At 43.1% G+C, this 20,660-nt stretch overlaps 3 protein-coding genes across 3 annotated transcripts in view; 1 reads left to right on the forward strand and 2 right to left on the reverse strand.

Annotated features, from left to right (window-relative positions):
* Positions 1–2,024, reverse strand: part of LOC126520140 (ubiquitin carboxyl-terminal hydrolase 48-like) — a 105,917-nt gene extending 103,893 nt beyond the window's left edge. Inside the window, exons 1-3 of the mRNA XM_050169226.2 lie at positions 1,577–2,024; positions 965–1,085; positions 823–882 (exon numbers count right to left, since the gene is read on the reverse strand). Coding sequence (XP_050025183.1) covers positions 823–882; positions 965–1,085; positions 1,577–1,710 — 315 coding nt within the window. The 5' untranslated portion in view covers positions 1,711–2,024. The remainder of the gene's footprint in view (positions 1–822; positions 883–964; positions 1,086–1,576) is intronic.
* Positions 2,025–2,343: 319 nt separating this feature from the next.
* On the forward strand, positions 2,344–5,885 carry LOC126520525 (neo-calmodulin-like). The gene is made up of 3 exons (XM_050169361.3): positions 2,344–3,099; positions 4,275–4,373; positions 5,735–5,885. The coding sequence occupies exons 1-3, from the start codon at positions 2,692–2,694 to the stop codon at positions 5,789–5,791; spliced, it is 564 nt and encodes a 187-aa protein (XP_050025318.1). The 5' UTR covers positions 2,344–2,691; the 3' UTR covers positions 5,792–5,885.
* Positions 5,784–20,660, reverse strand: part of Rrp6 (exosome component Rrp6) — a 73,683-nt gene continuing 58,806 nt past the window's right edge. The window contains exons 17-21 of the mRNA XM_050169249.3: positions 19,390–19,476; positions 18,330–18,473; positions 8,145–8,325; positions 6,013–6,071; positions 5,784–5,934 (exon numbers count right to left, since the gene is read on the reverse strand). Of these exons, the coding sequence (XP_050025206.1) occupies positions 5,842–5,934; positions 6,013–6,071; positions 8,145–8,325; positions 18,330–18,473; positions 19,390–19,476 (564 nt within the window). The 3' untranslated portion in view covers positions 5,784–5,841. The remainder of the gene's footprint in view (positions 5,935–6,012; positions 6,072–8,144; positions 8,326–18,329; positions 18,474–19,389; positions 19,477–20,660) is intronic.

Consider the following 20,660-nt stretch of genomic DNA (forward strand, 5'->3'; position numbering starts at 1 on the left):
CTTCGGCACATAAGGTAGGAAAATAAATCATGTACATAAAGAATGGGATACAAACACACCAATACTGTTTAAACTACTGTCAAGTCAGTTTGTTCCCGCACTTGCAAAACAGCACAACTTCACCAACAGTGTACTCATCAATAATGCATGCAGTCATGGTCAGAGTAACATGTACAAGAAGCTGGTGAAGTCTACACCTTGTCTTTTAAAGACCAGTGGTCACTGCTCATCCGTTAAGCACAGAAATACAATTTGTTTGGGTGTTGGACCTGCGCAGGAATGTGCCAGATGGCAGCACTTTACTATATCCAAGTCGGTGCCTACATGCAGTATGTCGCACCTCCTTCTCTTGTTTCATAAGACATAAATCCGGTCCTCAAGAATAACTATCCCTGAAATTTTGAGGGGCTTTCAAGGCTTGCCAAAAAAAGAAAGACATATGCACAGGACTTTAATGGACAGAAATTTGGGTAGGTTGATACATGCTCATATAAATATCGATCAACAGCGTCATTGCTGGCATATTATACTTTTTAAAACATTGAAATATTTAAAGATTACTTTCCAATATGCTTTCAACGATTTCAGTACATGTATGAAGAACAAATACCCCAACATACACAACAGACGCAACACAGACAGGAAGATGAGAGAGATTCTGCTTTTGTCCATCACAGTTTCTTGCCCCCTATTTTTCTCTAGCGCAGCTTTTTAATATGCTAAACTTAGTTCACACTACCATATATAACACAAACAACTGTCAACTGTAGAAACAGCACATCAAGGCAAAATGTGACAGTTTCAACATTTCAAATCACAGACCTGGAGGAAGCTGTTCAGGTAGCAGGTTGCTCCAAGGTTCTTGAGGCCGACAAAACCCCCCTACAAAATAGATCACATTTTTACAGAACAACCTTGCAAGTTGATCAAACTTCCAACGTGTCGATGGCGAGATTCGCGTTACCTCAGGTCTCCTCTCCGCATGAGGGTCCCCCACATCATGCCAGGCACTGTCCTTTAGCTCTTGCAACCAATTTCGTTCTCCAAGGCCCGACAAGCAACGGGGATTTCCCGAACAGTTTCGCCTTCAAGAAAACGAGTGATATATGCACAATTGACAACGTCAGAGAATGCGCTGGGCAACATTTACAACAAGTACGAGGGGCAGCTAGTTTTCGGTAGGCAGTGTGTCGTACTCGTAGTAATGAATTCGCGAAAAATATTCGGTCTCCGAAGCCGCTATCAACATCTGCAGAAACCAAAGTAAACCGGTGTCACGCCGTGGCTCGATGAGCGGGCATCGGTACCGATAGTGCCACAAGAAGGGCGCCGTACTTTAGAAGACTATTTTAAACTACTGCGTCTTATCAGAGGCAGAACCGAGTTTTTACAAACGATTCAGCTGTAAAGCGCTGCAGGCGTCGACTGCGTCTGCACGCGTGACAACTATACGAACGTGTTTCCCGCCTATTTTGCTGCATGAGACACCAAGTGCTACAGCGCGTGCTTAGACTTGCACCGTGCCTCGAGCTGACGATGAAAGCAACAACGCACCTGAAACAACGCAAGCACTCACCTGCATGCATTGGCCGAACAAGAACTACATCTAACCCGGTAGGCAGCTTCGATGTGCTCCTGTTTGACATTGGCCGGTTCCACTGTTTCGGTCCACTGCCACGCTATTTTATCCAGCTGCAGCTTTGAAGGCATGATGACATCAGTCTTTAACAAACCATGATGCCTTCATCTGCTGTCACACTGTGAAAGACAGTTAGCAATTTGTTCCGAATACGAGCCGCCGCACCGTGCAAGCAATAAGGCATCGTTTCGGATTGCTCGACACACGCAGGCTATGGTGCACCACCACAATCAAGCAGTCAGTTTAGCTTGCAAGCAGTACTCCATGAAGCGCACTTGACACATAACACCACATTAAGACCGCCGAAGCATTTTTAAATGTTAACATAACAAACAGCGCGGCGATCGGCAACATCCAGTGCTGAGGTGAAGCGTCGTTTAAGGATCAGGAAGTGCAACAACCCGTCAGGCCTCGGATGCAGGACAGGAAGTTACGCAACCACTTCGTCGTCTGCTCTTACCCAAAGGCGCGCTTTTCGCGCGCCTTAACTCGTCTCGAGAACACTCAGTGCACAAACTAAAGATTTGTGCACGAACAATTGCGCAACAAGAGTATCTCTGAGTGCTCGCTATGTTAAAAATCCGTGGACTTAAAAACTGAAATCATCGCTAAGCAAAAGAAAAACGGTCATTCCTTAAAATGTGAAATTGTCTTCGTGACATAATGCCACCACTTTAATTATATAAGTTTTCCTTCTTTTCTTTCCTTCTTTTTCTTCTATTCTAGTGCATCCGATCTGGAACATAAACCTCGCGCCTATGATGACGTGCACGTAGCACAACTGTGCACATACGCGAAGCCAATGCGGCGAAGCTTTCTTTATTTGGTATTATATCGCGCACGGTCAACACCTCCTATATACAAGTATAGGAGGTGTTGTCACGGTATGAGCAACAACGTGCGACCGCTTTGCCATGCGAACGCTTTGCTCTCGCGTTGTAGCTCTTACTAAGTGCGATAGTACAAGTACATACATAAATAATCTCGCAACCGTCAATCATCGTCTAAATTAAAACGTCTTCTTCTTTTTTTTATTGTTATTAAAATCGCGAATGATCCCCCCACGAGCCAAGCAGCAAACACGTCAGCGTTTGTTGCAGCTGCCCACGCTTAAAATGGCGCACAGCAAACAGCTGTCACCCGAAGAGATCGCAGACATCAAGGGCGCCTTTCTGCTGTTCGATCGAAACGGTGACGGCGTCATTTCGTGCGCAGAGCTCGAGATGGTGTTGCGGGCTCTTGGAGAAAGGCCCAGCGCCGACGAGATGGCACGCATCGTGCGCCAGGTGGACCGCAATTTCAACGGGAGCATCGACTTCCAAGAGTTCTTGGCCTTCATGGTGCGCAAGATGTCGGTGCGCGTCAGTACACGCGCGGATGTTCTCAAGGCGTTTCAAGTATTCGACAGGGACTCTAATGGATATATCACAAAGGCCGAACTGACCCAAATCTTCACCAAAGTACATCCGCCCTCTTGTCACTTTATGCATAAACTAGTGGAATGTACGTTACCGTATATCTGCACTGCTTTTCAAGTACATATAAGTTCTAATTTGTACGATCAACAGTTATTAGCGAACAACACTTTTCTACCTTAACTTATTAGGATTACACAGTTGCTTAAGTGAGACAACTGGTTTGTCTGCAATGCAGACCAGTGTATTAAATTTTGCTTTTGGACAAACCCTAAAGTTCACAACCATAGTACAAAAAGCAGTAAGGCAAGGTGGCTCAACAACTAACTGAACTGAAAGTTCGACAGACCATAGAAAATCAGCAGACAGTGGTGACTCTCAAGAAGTCACATTTTCTCCATTTGGAATAGCATCTTTCAACATAGCCAAAGCTTACATGGAATTTTCATACATCACAAAAGCCATATTGGAGTCCCTTTTACAGTTTCTATAGAGAATATACAATTGGATTGAGATTCAGTTTGAGTGGCACGCACATAGAAGCTATATCAGTGAGTGCCCCAATATATGCCATACTGCCTAAAACATATTTTCTGGTATTACCTGTATCATGGAGCATGAGCTTTTGTTGCACAATAACCATCAGAAGTCGGGTTCATTCCAACCAGTTAGTACAGGGAAGTCCAACACGGTACTCTAGAAATAACTGCAGAATCAGTGTGGCTTCAGAACTTGCTAATAATTAAGTACATGCCTTCTTGTTGAAACATCCGCTTCTTTATACTACCTTTATTTCAGTACAAAATCAAAGATAATGACAATCTTGAGTACAACTTGGGTATTCTTTTTTCCTCACGACAGTGCATATCACTCCCCCCCCCCCCCCCAAAAAAAATTATATAAATTAAGATGTACCTCTGCAATTCCACATTCACAACTGGGTGCAATATTAGTATGATTAATTCTCAGAAGTAGAGTTCTGGATAAAGCATGCTTCTTGACGAGCTACATGGGAATGCCAGTGATTATATGTACAATATTTTTTTTCATTTAAATTTACAGTGATGGTATATGCTATTAAAAAAATAAACTCTTGAAAGTTAGAGCTTCCAAATTAGCATGGAAATTCTTTGAGTTGCACAAATTTTTGTTGAAAATTTACTGAGAGAAGTCACTGTTGTTCAGTGTTCAATAGTTAGCATTTGGCACGATTTTTCCAGATTGGGCAAAGCATGACACTTGAAGAAGCTGAAAAAATCATAGCAGAAGTAGATGCTGACAAGGATGGCCGCATCAACTATGCAGAGTTTCTAAACAAGGTGATGTACAGAAACAAACATGCCGCAATTTAGAAGTTGCTATACAATTTACATAATGTGGTTCATAGGCTTCATTCACACTGACTTTGTTAAGAGAGCGACTTCATCTGAGTGAGGTGCATAAGGTGACAAAATTATCTAGCAGATGAACACTTAAAATCTACAGGTGTGCAGCAGTGCTTGCGCATTCAAAAACAGGTTTTACATCCTCCATTCCAGACAGCATATGAGAGCCACTAGTAAATTCAACTACATGTATTTTGTGTTTCTGACTGTCTCTAAATTTTTGCTCTCGTGTACACCAAAGTACTTACAGAAGATGGCGAGAACTGTTTCCACTTTTTGGTCTTTCTACGATGCGAGCTGTCTTCATCTGGCTATACAATCAGTAGGGCAGGCTTCACCATTTAAGGACTGTATATTTTGGTTTGTTTGGAGCAGCTTTCTGTGCAGTAAATCACTTGCTAAATGGCTTGCTTCAGCTAAACACAATACCCATAAGACAACCACATGCTTTTGCATGTAAAATTTGCTTTTGTTGGTGCTGCTGCACTAGGTTTTTGGTAATGAATCTACCCAAACAATAAAAACTTCCAGTATAATGCACATTGCACTTCTAAAATAAACAACCATGTTCACTTTGCACCACAGTTACCATAGTGATGCAAAAACTATGAAGGTAGCATGTCATCCTTCGAAGTGCTGCAACATGATGAAATGTATCTTGATCTGCTTGTAGACATGTGTTAGTGGATTCAAATTATTAAGAATCATAAGGCATTGCTTTGCATACTAATTGTTGCATAAATGGGAGGGCCTAGCATTTACATGACTCTTCCAGGTAGACCACTGGCACATTAGCAGTCAAATGTTGCACAGAGGTAGTATCTTGCAGTGGGTTCAGTTTGATACCATGTCTGGGAGCATCACTTACCTGTTTAGAAACCCAGTTGTGTGTATTGGCTGAAGCAGCGCCACACAAACATGCAGATTCTGCTGCAATGGGATGGTGTCATGGCTTTGGAGAAGACATGTTCACTGTAGCTGGGACAGATGGTATCACCGTTCCATTGCAGTATAATTGACATGCTATGAGTGGTAAGTCAGACGACACACACATTGGATTCGAAAACAAGAAAGTAATGACTGCAAAGCTACTGAACCCAGTGAAAAGTGCTACCTCTGTGTGAAATTTGAGCATGAACAAGCCAGTGATTTAGCTGTAAGAGTTGTGCATACCTGGCACTCATATTTGTGCAACACTCTGTAGATTCAGATCAACACTCTCCATCCAGCAAATTCACTTACAGAGGTTCTGAACAACACTGGTACAGCGTGTGTGCTTTGTTTCCTCACTGCAGATAATGCCAGAGGAAAAGGAGGAAAGCAGTTCCAGTAACAAACAACAAGGCAGATGAAAACAATTTTACTGCCCTCCCCCCCCCACAGCTGCAGCGGAGTGAGCTGGTCATCGCTTGGGCCATTTGGCAACAGGCTCGCCGCTGTGGTTTCCGAATGTATGGCTCTTGACCTGCTGTCTTCTTCGCTTCCTTTTTCCAGCCTGCATGCAGAAGAGACAAATCAGCATCTGCTGCTAGCACTGCGTGGTCTCAAGCTGCGCCGATGGAATCGTACACACCTTCATGTCATCAGACCCCTCGGGCTTGTAACTCCAAGGCTGTTTTTTATGCTCTTTAGCTGTTGAAAAAATAAATATGTTACACTTGGGCTTAAATGTGTACCGGCACTAGTTAAACATTTCTTTAGAAATACACAAGACTGCATAGCTTTTATTTGAAATGGTATTAAATAATCAGTTGCAGCATAAACTTTCTGCAGGTTATCTTTTCAAAAAAAAACAAACTTTAGCTGGTTTGCATGTATTTTGTCAAGCCATGGTTGTTTCTTACAACAATGGCAAATTATGAGCCAAGTCATATATGCAATGAAACCAGCAGGCTTTGTTCATTAACATTACATGACAGGCAAGGCATGTTTTGCATGATCCACATGAGGCATTTTCATTTTCATGAGTACGCATCTCTTCAATTTTATGTGTAATAAATCAGTTGCAACAAGCACTCATGCATGCACGTTTGTTGTGTGTCGCTATGTCCTATTTTGTCAAAACTACTATGCAATGCTGCAATGCTGCATTTGTGTTGGTCATGCAATGCTGCATGACCAACACAATGCGGAAGGCATTGATGCTTGAAATGGAAACTGCTTTTAAGTCCACTTTCTGCTGCGTTTGGATGGTCTGTGCTCATTTGTGCTGTTTGCACCATGCCACACAACAATGCCTATACTGAAGAGAGCAATGCTGACTGACAGAGACGTGACTGTCCAGGCATGTTTACTTCAGCTTACCATTACAGCAGTACCCTAGGTTACATCGTTATGCTAAGTGCATATGAGCTGAACACCAGTTATGCTCAGCTACAAGAAAAAGCTAAATGCATAGCATACATACCGTACATACTTGTGTAATGGCTGCACCGGTGTAAAAGCTGCACCCAGAACATTGTAAAAAAAAATCCCCCCAGAAGTATATCAAGAATTTCTTGTGTATAAGCCGCGCTCTTGATTTTTGAGACGGTTGGCAGTGTTATCTGTGGTGCGGTGCGAGAATTCCGAAGCTTTGTTTTTTAATTGGTGACAAAACAAGGTAGCTGTGCTGAGTTTTTGGTGCCTCCAGGTAGCAAAAGTACAGCTTCAGAGTTTTAGTGGCTGCCTGCTAGACTCTACCATCGCTGGTCGGTCTGTGGGACATCACCATTTATTCTCGGCAGAAGGTGACATGCTATGGGAATAGTGAAGAATAGCCAGAGCCATTATAAGTGAGTACTGTAATTCAATAAAGGCAAGTACCACCAAAAATAATTACGAAACAAAAATTTGTGCCTTTTTCTCCGTGTAATGGCTGCACCCCCCCAATCAATTTTCATCCCAAATTTCGTTAAAAAAACTGTGGCCATTAGACGAGTAGATACGGTAAGTGGATACAGACCCTAAACAATCTGTCCAAAGGCTCATCTATAAAAGAGGTGACAAAAATTGCATTTATGATGCGAGCATCAGTTGCTAGCTTAGTTGCAATAGATGCACAAATTGCAAGCCAGTGCTTATGAATGTGTTTCGCCATCTTTTCAGACAGAGTTTCTTGCAATACTACCTAGAAAAAGCCCGATCCACCCTCTATGCAAGTTTGTTTAAGGCACTGCTCAAGGGATGCTGCGATGCAGGAAGTCAGACTTTTTTAAATGCGGCATGGCATAGAACCTGGTCATGAATGTGCAATAAAGCTTTTTGGAATTATATCTTCATAAAAGGCCTTTGTATTTCATAACACATTTTGCACTATGTTCACCAAGAAGGAAGCAAAGTAAAGAGAAACATATGATTGAAACTGAGGCACAGTCAATGTGGACCTTCAGTTCTTTCCTCCAGCTTTAGTGACCCACTGGTACTGGCTGTGTTCGACCTAGCTGTAAGTGCTAGTGTGAGTGCTTGTGCATTAGATTAAAAAAGGGGGGAGGGGGGGGGGGCAAGAGAATGGCATCTTGCACTATGTTCAATAGGGACAAAACCATTGTGATGACAGACAAAACACTATTTGCCAGACAAATCTTCAAGGTTTCCTAGCTGCTCGAAAAAGATGTCAAACCACGGCCCTCACTTCTCAGCATTTCCATGTATAAGACAGCATGCCAGATGCACTTTACCCTTTAGGTATTGGTAAGAAACTTTGCTTTTTGAACTTCTTTTTACCTTGAGGTATTTGTGCTGTGTAATCGAAGGGCTTAAAATCGGTTCCTCCTTTGCTGCTGTCCTCAACTGTGCCGTCAGATGACATGTTGTCATGAGGCGAGTTGTACGTTTGGCCATCAGGAAACAGTCCCACATCGGGCTCAGGCCTCTTCCTCTTGCCACGCTGTCCACATCGTGTCTTCTGCAAGCATGACATAATAAAACACATGGACAATGTTGGCAGAATTAGTAAATCTGTACAAGGTTCTGAAGAATGTCCTGCAACAATACATGGTTCGTCTGCAATACATACAGCAGCAGTTGCAATCAGACACCTGTTTGGAACCAGTACAACAGTTAAGAAATTTGCACGTGACCATGTTACTGTGAGGAGGTACCTTGTATGGCAGAGTTGCTTTGCATTTCTTGTGTGTTGATAATGATGTATGCATATAGACATTGCTACGATAAGTCAACTGTTCTTTTTAGTTCTTCCATTTTATTTCCCTGAATAGAGCAAGGAATGACATCTTATGAAGATGAGGAAAGGACTGTGGTGGTTAGTAAATTGTCCAAGCCCACATTGCAGTTAAACCTTCTTATAAGATGCGATACTTCTCCGAAATGTGTTGATCATATCAGTGGTTTGTTACGTCTGGGAATCAGGAGAAACATCTGAGAAACAAAAATAACACAGATACAGTTGAAATAACCTACCTCTTTAGTCGGTAAAAAATAGTACTACAGTGAATGAAAACTACGCACTTTCTTTCACACTGCAGCGTTTCTGACAGCTTCTCCTACAATGCACATACATTTCACATGCTTTTCCATGAGCCTCTTCAAAAATGATGGCACTTTGTCACAATGTGCAAGTGGCAGAATTGCCGAACATGCAAGTGCATCACTGTGCACCCTGTGCCAGCGGCAGAACGTGAAGAAGCCTGTGGCTTCTCATGAACTCGGAGGAAGGCGTAATCACTTTGTGATGCAGTGCTATCACGGTCCATGCATCAATACTCATTGACTCACGGGTGCTTGGCCAGGCAACCTCCTAAATCGAGTCATACCACTGCCAATGCATGGTCACATGGCCACATCACATCTGCCACATGGGTTATAAAATTATTTTTTGACAGTTGCTTGTCTGCACCTTTGTTTTGCGCCACTGTAGTAATTTGACATTTATTTATAACATATATACAGTAGCAGACAAAAAGATATACAAATTTAGCATTCTGTGCCTTCTAATCTAACCTGCTCAGAAAGTTGGCCCGTTATGCCAGATCGCAAGCTTTGGACAACTGCATTTCGAATTGTATAACCTGCCCATCAGGCACACAACTTGCGTATTACAAAAATGTATCACAAGGAAAACATATTACATCGACCAAGAATATATATGCGCTTGTGACAGAAAGTTTAATGATATCTGGAGAGGTAAGCCAAGCAAGAAGGCTTGGTATGCTACTGCATGTTTGTTTAGAATAAGAGGTGAAAGAGAAAAGAAGGAAACACACACAGACATATGCACTCACACATAAAATCATTAGTGTGAACAAAGTGGAAAGTGTAACTATATTGATAGACAATAAACAAAATGCTTTCCATATCTGTCCCTATGGCACCAGCGGTGCATATCCAGTTGACAATATTGATAAAAAGAAACAGCAACTGATACATCATAGAAATGTAGGTAATGAATTTTTCTCAGAAAAGTACTATATCATGTGTACTGAAGTCGGCTGGTTGGTGCCTGTTGAAAGGAATTGAACAGCACAAAGGACAGGATGTATAGGCACTGGGTGGCCGTTGCAAGGTGCCAGCGGCTCGCTGATGAACAGCACCGTGAGTGGCAGCAGTAAGAGCACTGGCATGTGAAACAGACGACGGGGCAAAGGCGCACATGGCACTTCCAGTGATTTTGCACAGAAATTTTTAAGGCCTGATATACCGGAAAACACATTTTATTGTGTCTACTTATAAGAAAGGTCCCTGCTTGTATGAGGCTGGTCACATTCCTGGCATCAGGTATTATATAAAGTAGAAAATGAGTGCAAATTACGATGCAAATTAATCTCATAAACAGAGCTCACCGGGGCAACCTAAGAAGTGGAACTCCATCAGTTATTTTCCAGATAGAATTTGGAGTGCATGTTGACATTGCCACATATTTAATCATGTAAATTGGCGAAGCAGCACAAGAATTACTGGCAAAAAAAAAGGGGTGACATACGTCTCCCTTGTTTGTCTCTTGCGCTGCTTCGCTGATTGCACGTGTCGGTAAGTTCCCATTCTCTGTTCGTTGTAATTCTCTTTCTTTCTTTGTGATGCTTCACTGATCTTAATGTCTTAGAAACTAGCCCAATCTTCAGCCTTGGTCTATTCTACACAACTTAGCTTGACAAGAGTCGCCAATGGTGGCAGCTGCACGCGTAAAGCCGGCATTGACGATGAATGAACGTGCAGCTGTGTTTGTGTTCGCCACTGGTGCACAAGCGGACAGTCATGCACCAGAAGCAACAAAAGTTTGGAAGCACGAAGAAAGAAAATATGCCCTAAAAGGAAAAGGCTAAGCCACTGAGAGGAAAGCAAAATGACGACTACAAATCTGAGTGTTCGCCTTCGGTGCCAAAGCTTTGGTGCTGTTGCATCTGCCATGATGAAGTCATGCGATTCATGTGGCACACGAAGCTCTTGTGTATGAACGGCTCCTTTATTAATGTTAAAACAACTAGACAAAGCAAAGCATCGTGGTAAATCTACAGTACTTAGCTTACAGACCGTTGCCTAGAGAGTGCGCTTATCCAGGCATTCTGCCATTTCACCTGGTGAGACTGCGACGACAGCCGATTGAATTGAATGGCCTCACCAGCTTCAATCATGTTTCAATAACTACTAATCCACCCAAAAATGCAACACGTTTGTTCGAATTTAGTTTCACATGGCATTCTTGCAGCGCAAAACAAAAGAAATGACAGAACATGTTCGACCAACATAGCTGGCGACAGCACCTGCTGCACCCGCCCCAGCCGTCAGATGCCATTACATTCACAGTGCCACCACACGAAGGCAGTATCGGTCCAAACTGATTCCGCACCCAGTGCCTATAGCGCAGACAACAGACACAGTGCTGTGTTGGTCATCTACATATCCAGTCTTTCGTGCTATTCGATTCCTTGTAACAAAAAAGTCAGGCGATTTCGTGGCAAATGTGAGAGAAATGTGTTAGCATTGGGGGGGAAAATTTTGGCAAAACACATCTCACGATGTGCCAATGTTAATGCTATTAGAATGCAATTAATGTAGCAACACCATGAGAAGTGTTGCTACATTGCCTTTACTTAGTAAAGACACCTTTACTTACAATCTTAATCATCATCATCACCATCGTCATCATCATTTTATTTTTATGTCCACTGCAGGATGAAGGCCTCTCCCTGCAATCTCTAATTACACCTGTCCAGTGCCAACTGATTCCAACCTGTACCTGCAAATTTCTTAATTTCATCACCCCACCTAGTTTTCTGCCTTCCTTGACTGCGCTCCCTTCTCTTGGCACCTGTTCTGTAACCCTAATGGTGCACCACTTATTTAACCGATGCATCACATGGCCTGCCCAGCTCCATTTTTTTCTCTTAACCTCAATTAGAATATTCACCAACCTGTTAGCTCTCTGATCCACCACACTGCTCTCTTTCCGTCTTTTAATGTTACACCTAACATTCTTCATTCTACTGCTCTTTGCACGATCCTTAACTTCAACTTGTTCTCAAGCTTCTTTGTCAATCTCCAAGTTTCTGCCCCGTATGTTAGCACCGGTAGAATGCATTGATTGTACATCTTTCTTTTCAATCATAGTGGTAAGCTTCCAGTCAGCATCTGGCGATGCCTGCCATATGCACTCCAACCCATTTCTATTCATCTGTAAATTTTCTTCTCATGATCAGGGTCCACTGCGAGTAATTGATCGAGATAAACACACTCCTCCACAGATTCTAGAGGCTGAGTGGCGATCCTGAACTCTTGTTCCCTTGCCAGGCTATTGAACATTACATTTGTTTCTTCTGCATATTAATCTTCAACCCCACTCTTACACTTTCTATATTAAGGCCCTCAATCATTTGTTGTAATTCATCCCTAGTGTTGCTGAACAGGACAGTGTCATCTGCAAACCAAAGATTGCTGAGATATTCGCCGTTGATCCTCGCTCCTAAGCCTTCCCAGTTTAATAACTTGAATACTTCTTCCAAGCATGCAGTGAGTAGCATTGGAGAGATTGTCTCCTTGCCTGACCATTTTCTTGATACATACCGTAAAAACCGGAATATAGGTCGAACTTTTTTTCAAAAACCCATCGCAAAAAGTCGACCCTCGACTTATATACCGGACATTAGCGGAAAAACTACGGAAGTCTTGCAACAATGGGCGGATAAAGTAAACAGCCGCCACGGAGGAAGGAAACTAAGGAGAGGCCCTGACGTCACTCTTTGTGAAGCAAAAGTGAAGCCGGAAGTTGGCGTTGCTCATGGCGATGCTCCGCCTTTTGTGCCACCCTCCTCTCTTGTTTACATCTTTCGCGAAACCACGCCGCGCTGCGCGTGGTTTCGCACGCGGAGCGCGCGCGCTCGCGCAACATCCGGCAGAGCACGGTGCAGGTAACACAGCGCAACAAGACACGGTGACTAACGCAAACCCGCCCACACAGCGCCTTTGCCACGGCACGAAACCTACCAGAGCAACACGTGTGCGCGCTCAAAAAATCAGAACAACGCCGCCATTGTGGCCCAAAAGGCGTGGCCATGCAGCAAAAAAAATAAAAAAGCAGCAAAAGAAATGAGAACCTATACGTCATTTCCGCCACACTTTTCTCCTAGCGCGCGGAGGGGGTAGGGCCTCTCCTTAGTTTCCTTCCTCCGTGACAGCCGCCTTCGCCATCGCCATCAGCAGCATGGCGGCGTGGCGACGCTGTGGCACCTGTGACACGGGCATTTTGCGTTTCCATTGTCGCAAAGTTATATTAATTAAAGGCTGCACTTTCATTTTGTTTCAAAATGAGCGGGAGCGGAAGCCGACGTCAATTCACCGTCGCCTTCAAGAAAAAGGCGATTGAGTACGCGGAAGCCCACGGCAACCTGGCGGCACAGCGCGAACTTGAAGTATCCGAAAAGAGCATTCGGTAGTGGCAGAGGCAAAAGCAACGTATTACAACTTGCAGCAACCAAAAGAAAACGTCATTTCGTGCCGGATCGCAGTGGACTGCAGAACTGGAAGGCAAGGTTGCGGAGTCCGTCCGCGAGCTGCGTGTAAGATCGCTGCCTGTGACTGCCGAATGCATCCGTTTGAAAGCGGTAGAGATCGCACGCGCCTATGGACTGGGCAGCGAGAAGCACTCGTCATCCGACTCTGATCAAAGGCCTTGCTCTGATTCGGAGTAGCGCTTGCGCACTTCGTGCCCTTCTGTGTACTGTACACCCGACGAACTTTTAACAGTATCGCGCGACCATCGACCCGCGTGTTTGTCAGCACCTTATCATCACGGCACGGAGCGGCGAAATAGCGAAAGTAAGGGCATGTGTACACATGCGCGTATCTCGTTTGTTTCGCTGCTCAACGCCATTAATAAGGTGTTGACAAGCCCGCGTGTCGATGATCGCGCGAAACCGCTAAAAACTTGGCCGGGTGCACACGCGAGCAGCATTTAAATAAATACTGTCACCATTGTGCAACCCCCCGAGTCGCATTTGTTTCAAGGTAAGGGTGTCATGTCTTTCGGTACTTTTGCCATTGAAAAGGATATTTTTTTTTTTGTCATTTTGAGGATTCGTTAGTTGGGGGATCGACCTATATTCCGGTCCGACCTATAGTCCGGTTTTTACGGTAACTTTCTACTTTTTTTGTGGAGGACCAATGTAGCTGTGGAATCTTTGTAGATATTTCCTAAGATATTCACGTATGCCTGCTGTACTCCTTGATTACCTAATGCTTCAATGACTGCTGGTGTCTCTACTGAATCAAATGCCTTTTCATAATCTATGAAAGCCATATAGAGAGGTTGATTGTAGTCTGCAGATTTCTCAATTACCTTATTGATGACATGGATGCGATCCATGGTAGAATATCCCTTCCTGAAGCTGGCCTGTTCTCTTGGTTGACTAAAGTCAAGTGTTGCCCTTATTCCTTCGAAAATTACCTTGGTGAATATTTTATACAATGCTGGAAGTAGGCTAATGGGTCTATTATTTTTTTAATTCTTTAACATCTCCCTTCTTGTGGATTAGTATAATGTTGGCATTCTTCCAGTTCTCTAGCAGACTTGAAGTCGCGAGGCATTGCCTATAAAGGGCCGTGAGCTTTTCAAGCATGATATCTCCTCCATATTTAATTAGATTGACTGTTATTCCATCTTCTCCTGCTGCTTTTCCCCATTTCATGTCTTTCAATGTCTTTCTAACTTCATCGCTAATTATAGGAGGAGCCTCTGTAACCTGTTCATTACTACTTCGAATGAAGGTAGAGTGGCTGTTCTGGCTAGTGTACAGGTCAGTATAGAATTCTTCCGCTGCTTTTACTATACCTTCGAAATCGCTGATGATATTACCCTGCTTATCTTTCAGTGCATACATCTTGGCTTTTCCTACGCCAAGTTTTCTTCTCACTGCTTTCATGCTGCATCCATTTTTTACTGCTTCCTCAGTCTTTCTCACATTATAATTCCGCATATCCGTTACTTTCTCCTTGTTGATCAGTTCTGTGAATTTTATCTGATCTCTTGAGTAGGACACTTTCATTCTTTGTCGTTTCTTTATTAGGTCCTTTGTTACTTGGAAGAGCTTACCTACTGGGTGCCTTGGTGCCTTACCTCCCACTTCAATTGCTGCTTCTGAAGCCAGCCTATTTACAGTTTAATTCATTACCTCTATGTCATCTTCGTCTCTCCGTTATAAGGCTGTATATTAGTTTGCAAGTACCAGCCTGAATTTGTCTGCTTTTACCCTTACTGTATCTAGGTTGGCCGGTTTCTTCCTGACCTATTTTACTCTTTCTCTCTTCAAATAGAGGTGAATCCTAGACCTCACTAACCTAAGATCACTGCACTTTACCATACCTAACACTTCTACATCTTGCACTATGCTGAGATCGGCAGAAAGTATGAAATCAATTTCATTTCTTGTTTCACTATTAGGGCTTTTCCAGGTCCACTTTCTGTTGCTACGCATCCTGAAGGAGGTGTTCCTTATTTGCAGCTTATTGCTTCCCGCAAATTCTACCAGCACCTCTCCTCCAGCGTTCCTAGAGTCGTCGCCGTAGTTGCCAATTGCTTCTTCACCAGCCTGCTTTTTCCCCACTTTTGCATTGAAGTCACCCATTCCTACAGTATACTGAGTTTGCAATTCAACATCTTCATAAAACTGCTCTATTTCTTTATCATCGTGACTGGAGGTTTGAGCGTGAGCTTGTACTACCTTTATTCTATACCTCCTATTCAGCTTTATTACGACTACTGCTACCCTCTCATTAATGCTGTAGAATTTGTCAATGTTGCCCACTATGTCCTTATGGATTAGGGATCCTAGCCCATATTGCTTCTTATCTGGGAGACCTCTATAGCCTAGAACATGGTCGTTAGTCAGAACTGTATAAGCCTCACCAGTTCTTCTAATCTCACAAAGGCTGATGATATCCCAAACAATGTCTGAAAGTTCCTCAAAGAGCCCTGCTAAGCTAGGTTCACTTGAGAGGATACGTGTGTTGAACATTGCCAGGTTCAGTTTCCAGTGGCAGCCTGTCTGTATCCAGAGGTTCTTAGCACTCTCTGCTGCATCACAGGTCTGACTGCCGCCTTGGTTGGGTGCTCCGCAGCTGCTGGGGACTGAGGGCCATGGGTTAAGGGTAGGAATCATGAGGGAAGTAGTGGCCAAATACTGCACCAGAGAGGCCAATTCCTATTCTTGTGAGGGAGTGCCTTTGTTGAAGCTTGGTGGGCCTTCCTAATCTGGTTTCACCTGAACTAGTATAGCCCCACTGGCTCTCAGCATTTTTTTTTTTTTTTTGACGGTGACAGGCGCCACTCCAAGCCTGAAAATGTAGCGTACTGGAGGAAGATTTAGACTTCAGACCTTCAGATTAGAGGCCTGGTGTTCTACCTCTGCTGCATGCCACTGCCTCAATCACATAGCTACATGTTCCTAGGGGTGGGCAGCGCAACCCGGACGAAAGACAAAAGGAAGTACAGAATACGAGCGTAGACTAACAACTGGTTTATTTTTTCAAATAAGTGACTAAAATGTACAGAAAATGTAAACACATGTAAAGTAATGCTTACAAGGGTGAAAAGGGTGTTAGCCTATCTTGTTATTCAAAAACTCGGTTTCTTTATCCTGCAGAGCTATAGAAGTCTGGCTGACGCATGCACCTGAGTTTACATGCATGAAGTAAGCTTCCACAATATTTCAGTTTGTTCAAACAAAGGTTTACATAAGCAATTTCCACAATGCGCGACCAGATTCGAGCCTGTCGCATTCCTGATCGCACTTTGGTGCTTCCTAAGGCGAATGTTAAGGCCGCGTCCCATCTGCCCAAAGTACCTTTTGCCGCACGAAAGTCAAACGACGTAGACCACTTCCACCGAGCATGGCACGGTTGTTAACCAGCTGTTAGTCTGTGCTCGTATTGCGTACTTACTTTTGTCTTTCGTCCGGGTTGCGCTGCCTATCCCTAGGAACATGTTCAATCACCAACTCGCCCAGCTTGCCGTGTCAACATAGCTACAGATGGAACAGTTCCAATGCATTATCAAACCATGCTGCTGGTCATAATGACGTTCCAAGATCCCATCAACCCACACTCCGACGAACCGCATGAATGACGTTTAATTTGGACAAGTGAATACTGAGTGAGAAGAAGAAAAAAAGAAAGAAAAAAAAAAAAAAGTTTTTGAACTTTTCACTATAGCATCCGAGCATCAGAAATAGCTCAGTCAGATAACCCTGTAGGCGGCGAGGCCCCATTAAGGCGCAGAAGACCAGCCCAGAGGAACCTACATGCCTAAACACTCACTTGAATTATCTGTGATAGACGGGATTTGCTGATTGTGATAGGTGGCACTATGTTATTGTACGGCTCCATTACACTGTCTCTAGCCCAATCAAGAGGCACGAAAGAAGAAAAAAAAAATTGAAGAAAAGGAGGAAAAAAGGGAAGACTTACAAATGGTTCTAACATCATGGTTCCGAACTGCATGCAAGCAGGCGACTGAGAAGGCGGCTAAGTACACTAGACATCTCCAACAAGCTTGAACAGTACTCAAGCACTCAAGCGAGAAGGGAAGGAAAATATAGCCTAACAGGTCTCCACCCTCACCCGAAGATTACGAGTCATGTACACACGGGGACGCATCCAGCTACTCACTGGTGCATCTAGCTGCCACAGGCACCGAAGAAGCCTTTTTCCGAACCAGTCGCTAACGAATCAGGAATGCTATGCCCGCTAGTAGCTACAGCAAACGCCCCTGTCAGCTAGAGGTGGTGCAATGAGTTAGAGACATGGTTTGTACACTCCGCACAGGGGAACAACTATGTAAGAAATGACTATCAGAACAAGTCGTGAGCACATCGAGGACAGAGCTGTCTGGCGTGACGTGACGTAGGTGAGCTAGAAAGACTAAGTTGTAATTAATTTACGCTAGAAAGCAATGCAAAGCTAATGAAGCGTGACTTAACGTGACAGGTAGCATTGTTATTTATACAGCTCTATTCCACTGTCTCTGGCCACATCAAGAGGTGCGAGAGAAGAAAAAAAATTTAAGAAGGAGGAGGAAAAAGAAAGGGGATTACAAACAAAAATTATGAATAAATTACGAAAGAAATACGAACACTTCTAATATCGCCGTTCTAACAGAGCAATATTGAGCGCGATCGTCGGCTGACCATCGCAAGTCAGTTGCCAGCCCGTGTTGACATGTGAAAAGCAAGTTTTATATGACCAATCTTGAAAAAAATTGCCACTAATTTCGTTCGCTGTAGCAGGTAGTCTGTTGTGGCGCAGTCCGTTAAAAGCGAACTTCGTTGCATTAATAAAATAAGTATAGCAAACTAAGATTGAAATATGGTCCATTATATCTGAAAGTCTGTAGTACACGGGTTCGTTGTAAGGAGCATAGACTGTACAGACAAGCCCTATTAAAATACAGAAACCCAAACATACCCGTGGTGTACGCAGCGGCTCCGCCAGGGTTGTGTCTTCATATGGCGCTGCTGCCATGGCTGCTACAAGAGTTTCTTTTTCTTCCTCCTCCTGCTTTTTCTCTGTGACTTCACTAACCTCTCCAGACTGGGCCTTCTCCTTACCCTGAAATGTTCACAAGCAGAGTCGAGAGATACAACAGAGACCACAGTGCACCTGTGCTGCCACAGGCACCACCAACACCCTAAAGGATTACCGACATGACATTTGAACTTTTCATTTTTTGCATTAAATGAAAGTCTCACATTTTGAAACCCCAGCAAGAATACTGTCAAACCTCAGAACAAACTTGCTGTGATAGCATTTATACAAACAAGTTTTAGTTTTGTTTCATAGGAGGTGTATGTATCATGGCATCCTAACACACCTAACACAAAAGGAGGCCACGTGGGAGCAGAACATTATAGTCATTTGAGCTCTCTCGCTCGTCTGTTATGCTGCTACATTGGGCCATGGAATGAGCAGCAGCATAGCAGATGACAGAGTGAGCCAGAGCAAAGTGAAGGACAGATGGCAATGCCTCCCTGAAGGTTCCATACCAACTCACCATTATGTAACATATCTTCAGTGTTCATGCAGGTATAGAACAACATCAATTTTTATAGTATCTAGACAGGTCTAGTACACCATGAATTTTGACGGTGTCTACACAAGCCCGCTTCACCGTACATCGGCGAAGACAGAGTACATTGCATTCTGAAGAAACCAGACTCGACCTAGCAAGTATTGAGAACTTTTCTTGCAATAACATGGCCCTAATATATGAAAATACTTGAAAATCCATGTTGTCATACTGACATACCTGGATCACGGTTTCAGTGTGAAATTCAAGAAATAGAACTTTTGCATTCATTTTGTCCAGTAATAATCAATCAGATGAATGAAGTAGAGTAGTGAAAACATACTTTATAAGTTAAAACTGATTTACTGTTGCTCTTCAGTGCTCCTTAAATAGTTGTGTCAAACTTCCCAAAGACAATTTTTGACCCAAGGTCAGTAAGTGGCTGTGGTCCACACTCACCATTTGGTGCACAGGTGATTCACCGGTTGCTGTCTCCCTCTGGATAGATTCAACTTCAGGGCCATCTCGTTCCACAGCAGCCTTATACTGTAATGACACAGAATAGTGAGTGGTATTGATACTTTCAAAATAATGGCTCTAAACTGCACTCTGCACCATATTGTTTTTTTACATGCATGTTTTTTTTTTTTTTTTTACATGTAAGCAGAGTCAAAACTGAAAAGAGTGTAGAAATTACTAACTTTTCTTATACACAAACTACTGACAATAGCACAGTAGGTGACGGGAAGGATGAGTTTAGTCACACATTCCACGAAAGTAGTAAAAAAAGTGACTTGTAAATGAAGTCATCTTCATCAGCCTATTTAGGTTCATTGCAGGACAAATGCCCCTATCAGCAATATTCAGTTACCTGTGTTCTGTACTCACTGTCTCCATCATATGCCCTGCAAATTTTCTAACCTCACCACTCCACCTCACCCTCTGCTACCGACAAATGTGTTTCTTTTGCCTTGGTTGTCACTTTAAGGGTTATCTGCTCCAAAAATTACTTGTGGCCAGGTTTTTATCTCTGAATGTTACGCATACTATCATTTTTTGTTCCATAACTTCTCTGTGCAGTTCTAAGCTTTGACACACTAAGAACTGGAAAAATGCATTCATTTTATAATTTTGTTGCCAAGGCTGTCAGTAAACTGTGGTCCACAGCTTGGGAAAACTTGACAAATGCGTTACAACTGATTTTTATTCAACTGCAGATTTTCTTCTTCTCTGGATCCCCATGACTGGTTAGCCTAGCAACAAGGTCAAAAGCTGGGCCATTTGGAACATAATTAAGGATGAAAAACCAGTATAAAACATAATGTGCACAAGCAAGAAGACGGCAGATTGTCTTCTTGCTTGTACACATTGCGTGTTATGCAGCTTTTTCACATTCAATACTCAGCCTAGGTAAATGTGCTCCTTCAGTCATCCAATATTCTAACTACCAATCACAAGCTCTTGACCTTCCTTACAAGAATACTGAACAATACTCAAGTATTCTCTAAGCAATATGACTGATACTCAAAAGCCATTGTTTTAGGAAGGTCAATATACTATACCAAAAAAACAACAACAATAGCAATAATCTACTTCTTGTTCCATTTTTGTAAGACTATCCTAGTTTACTAAGCTCAGGGTGGGAATGAGCACAAATTTGACAGAGACTCTAAATACTGTAAAGATGCCATGGGGAGAGATTTAAACAAAAATATTTAGTAAAGCAATGA

This window comes from Dermacentor andersoni, chromosome 3 (assembly GCF_023375885.2).
Source record: "Dermacentor andersoni chromosome 3, qqDerAnde1_hic_scaffold, whole genome shotgun sequence".
Lineage (NCBI taxonomy): Eukaryota > Metazoa > Arthropoda > Arachnida > Ixodida > Ixodidae > Dermacentor > Dermacentor andersoni.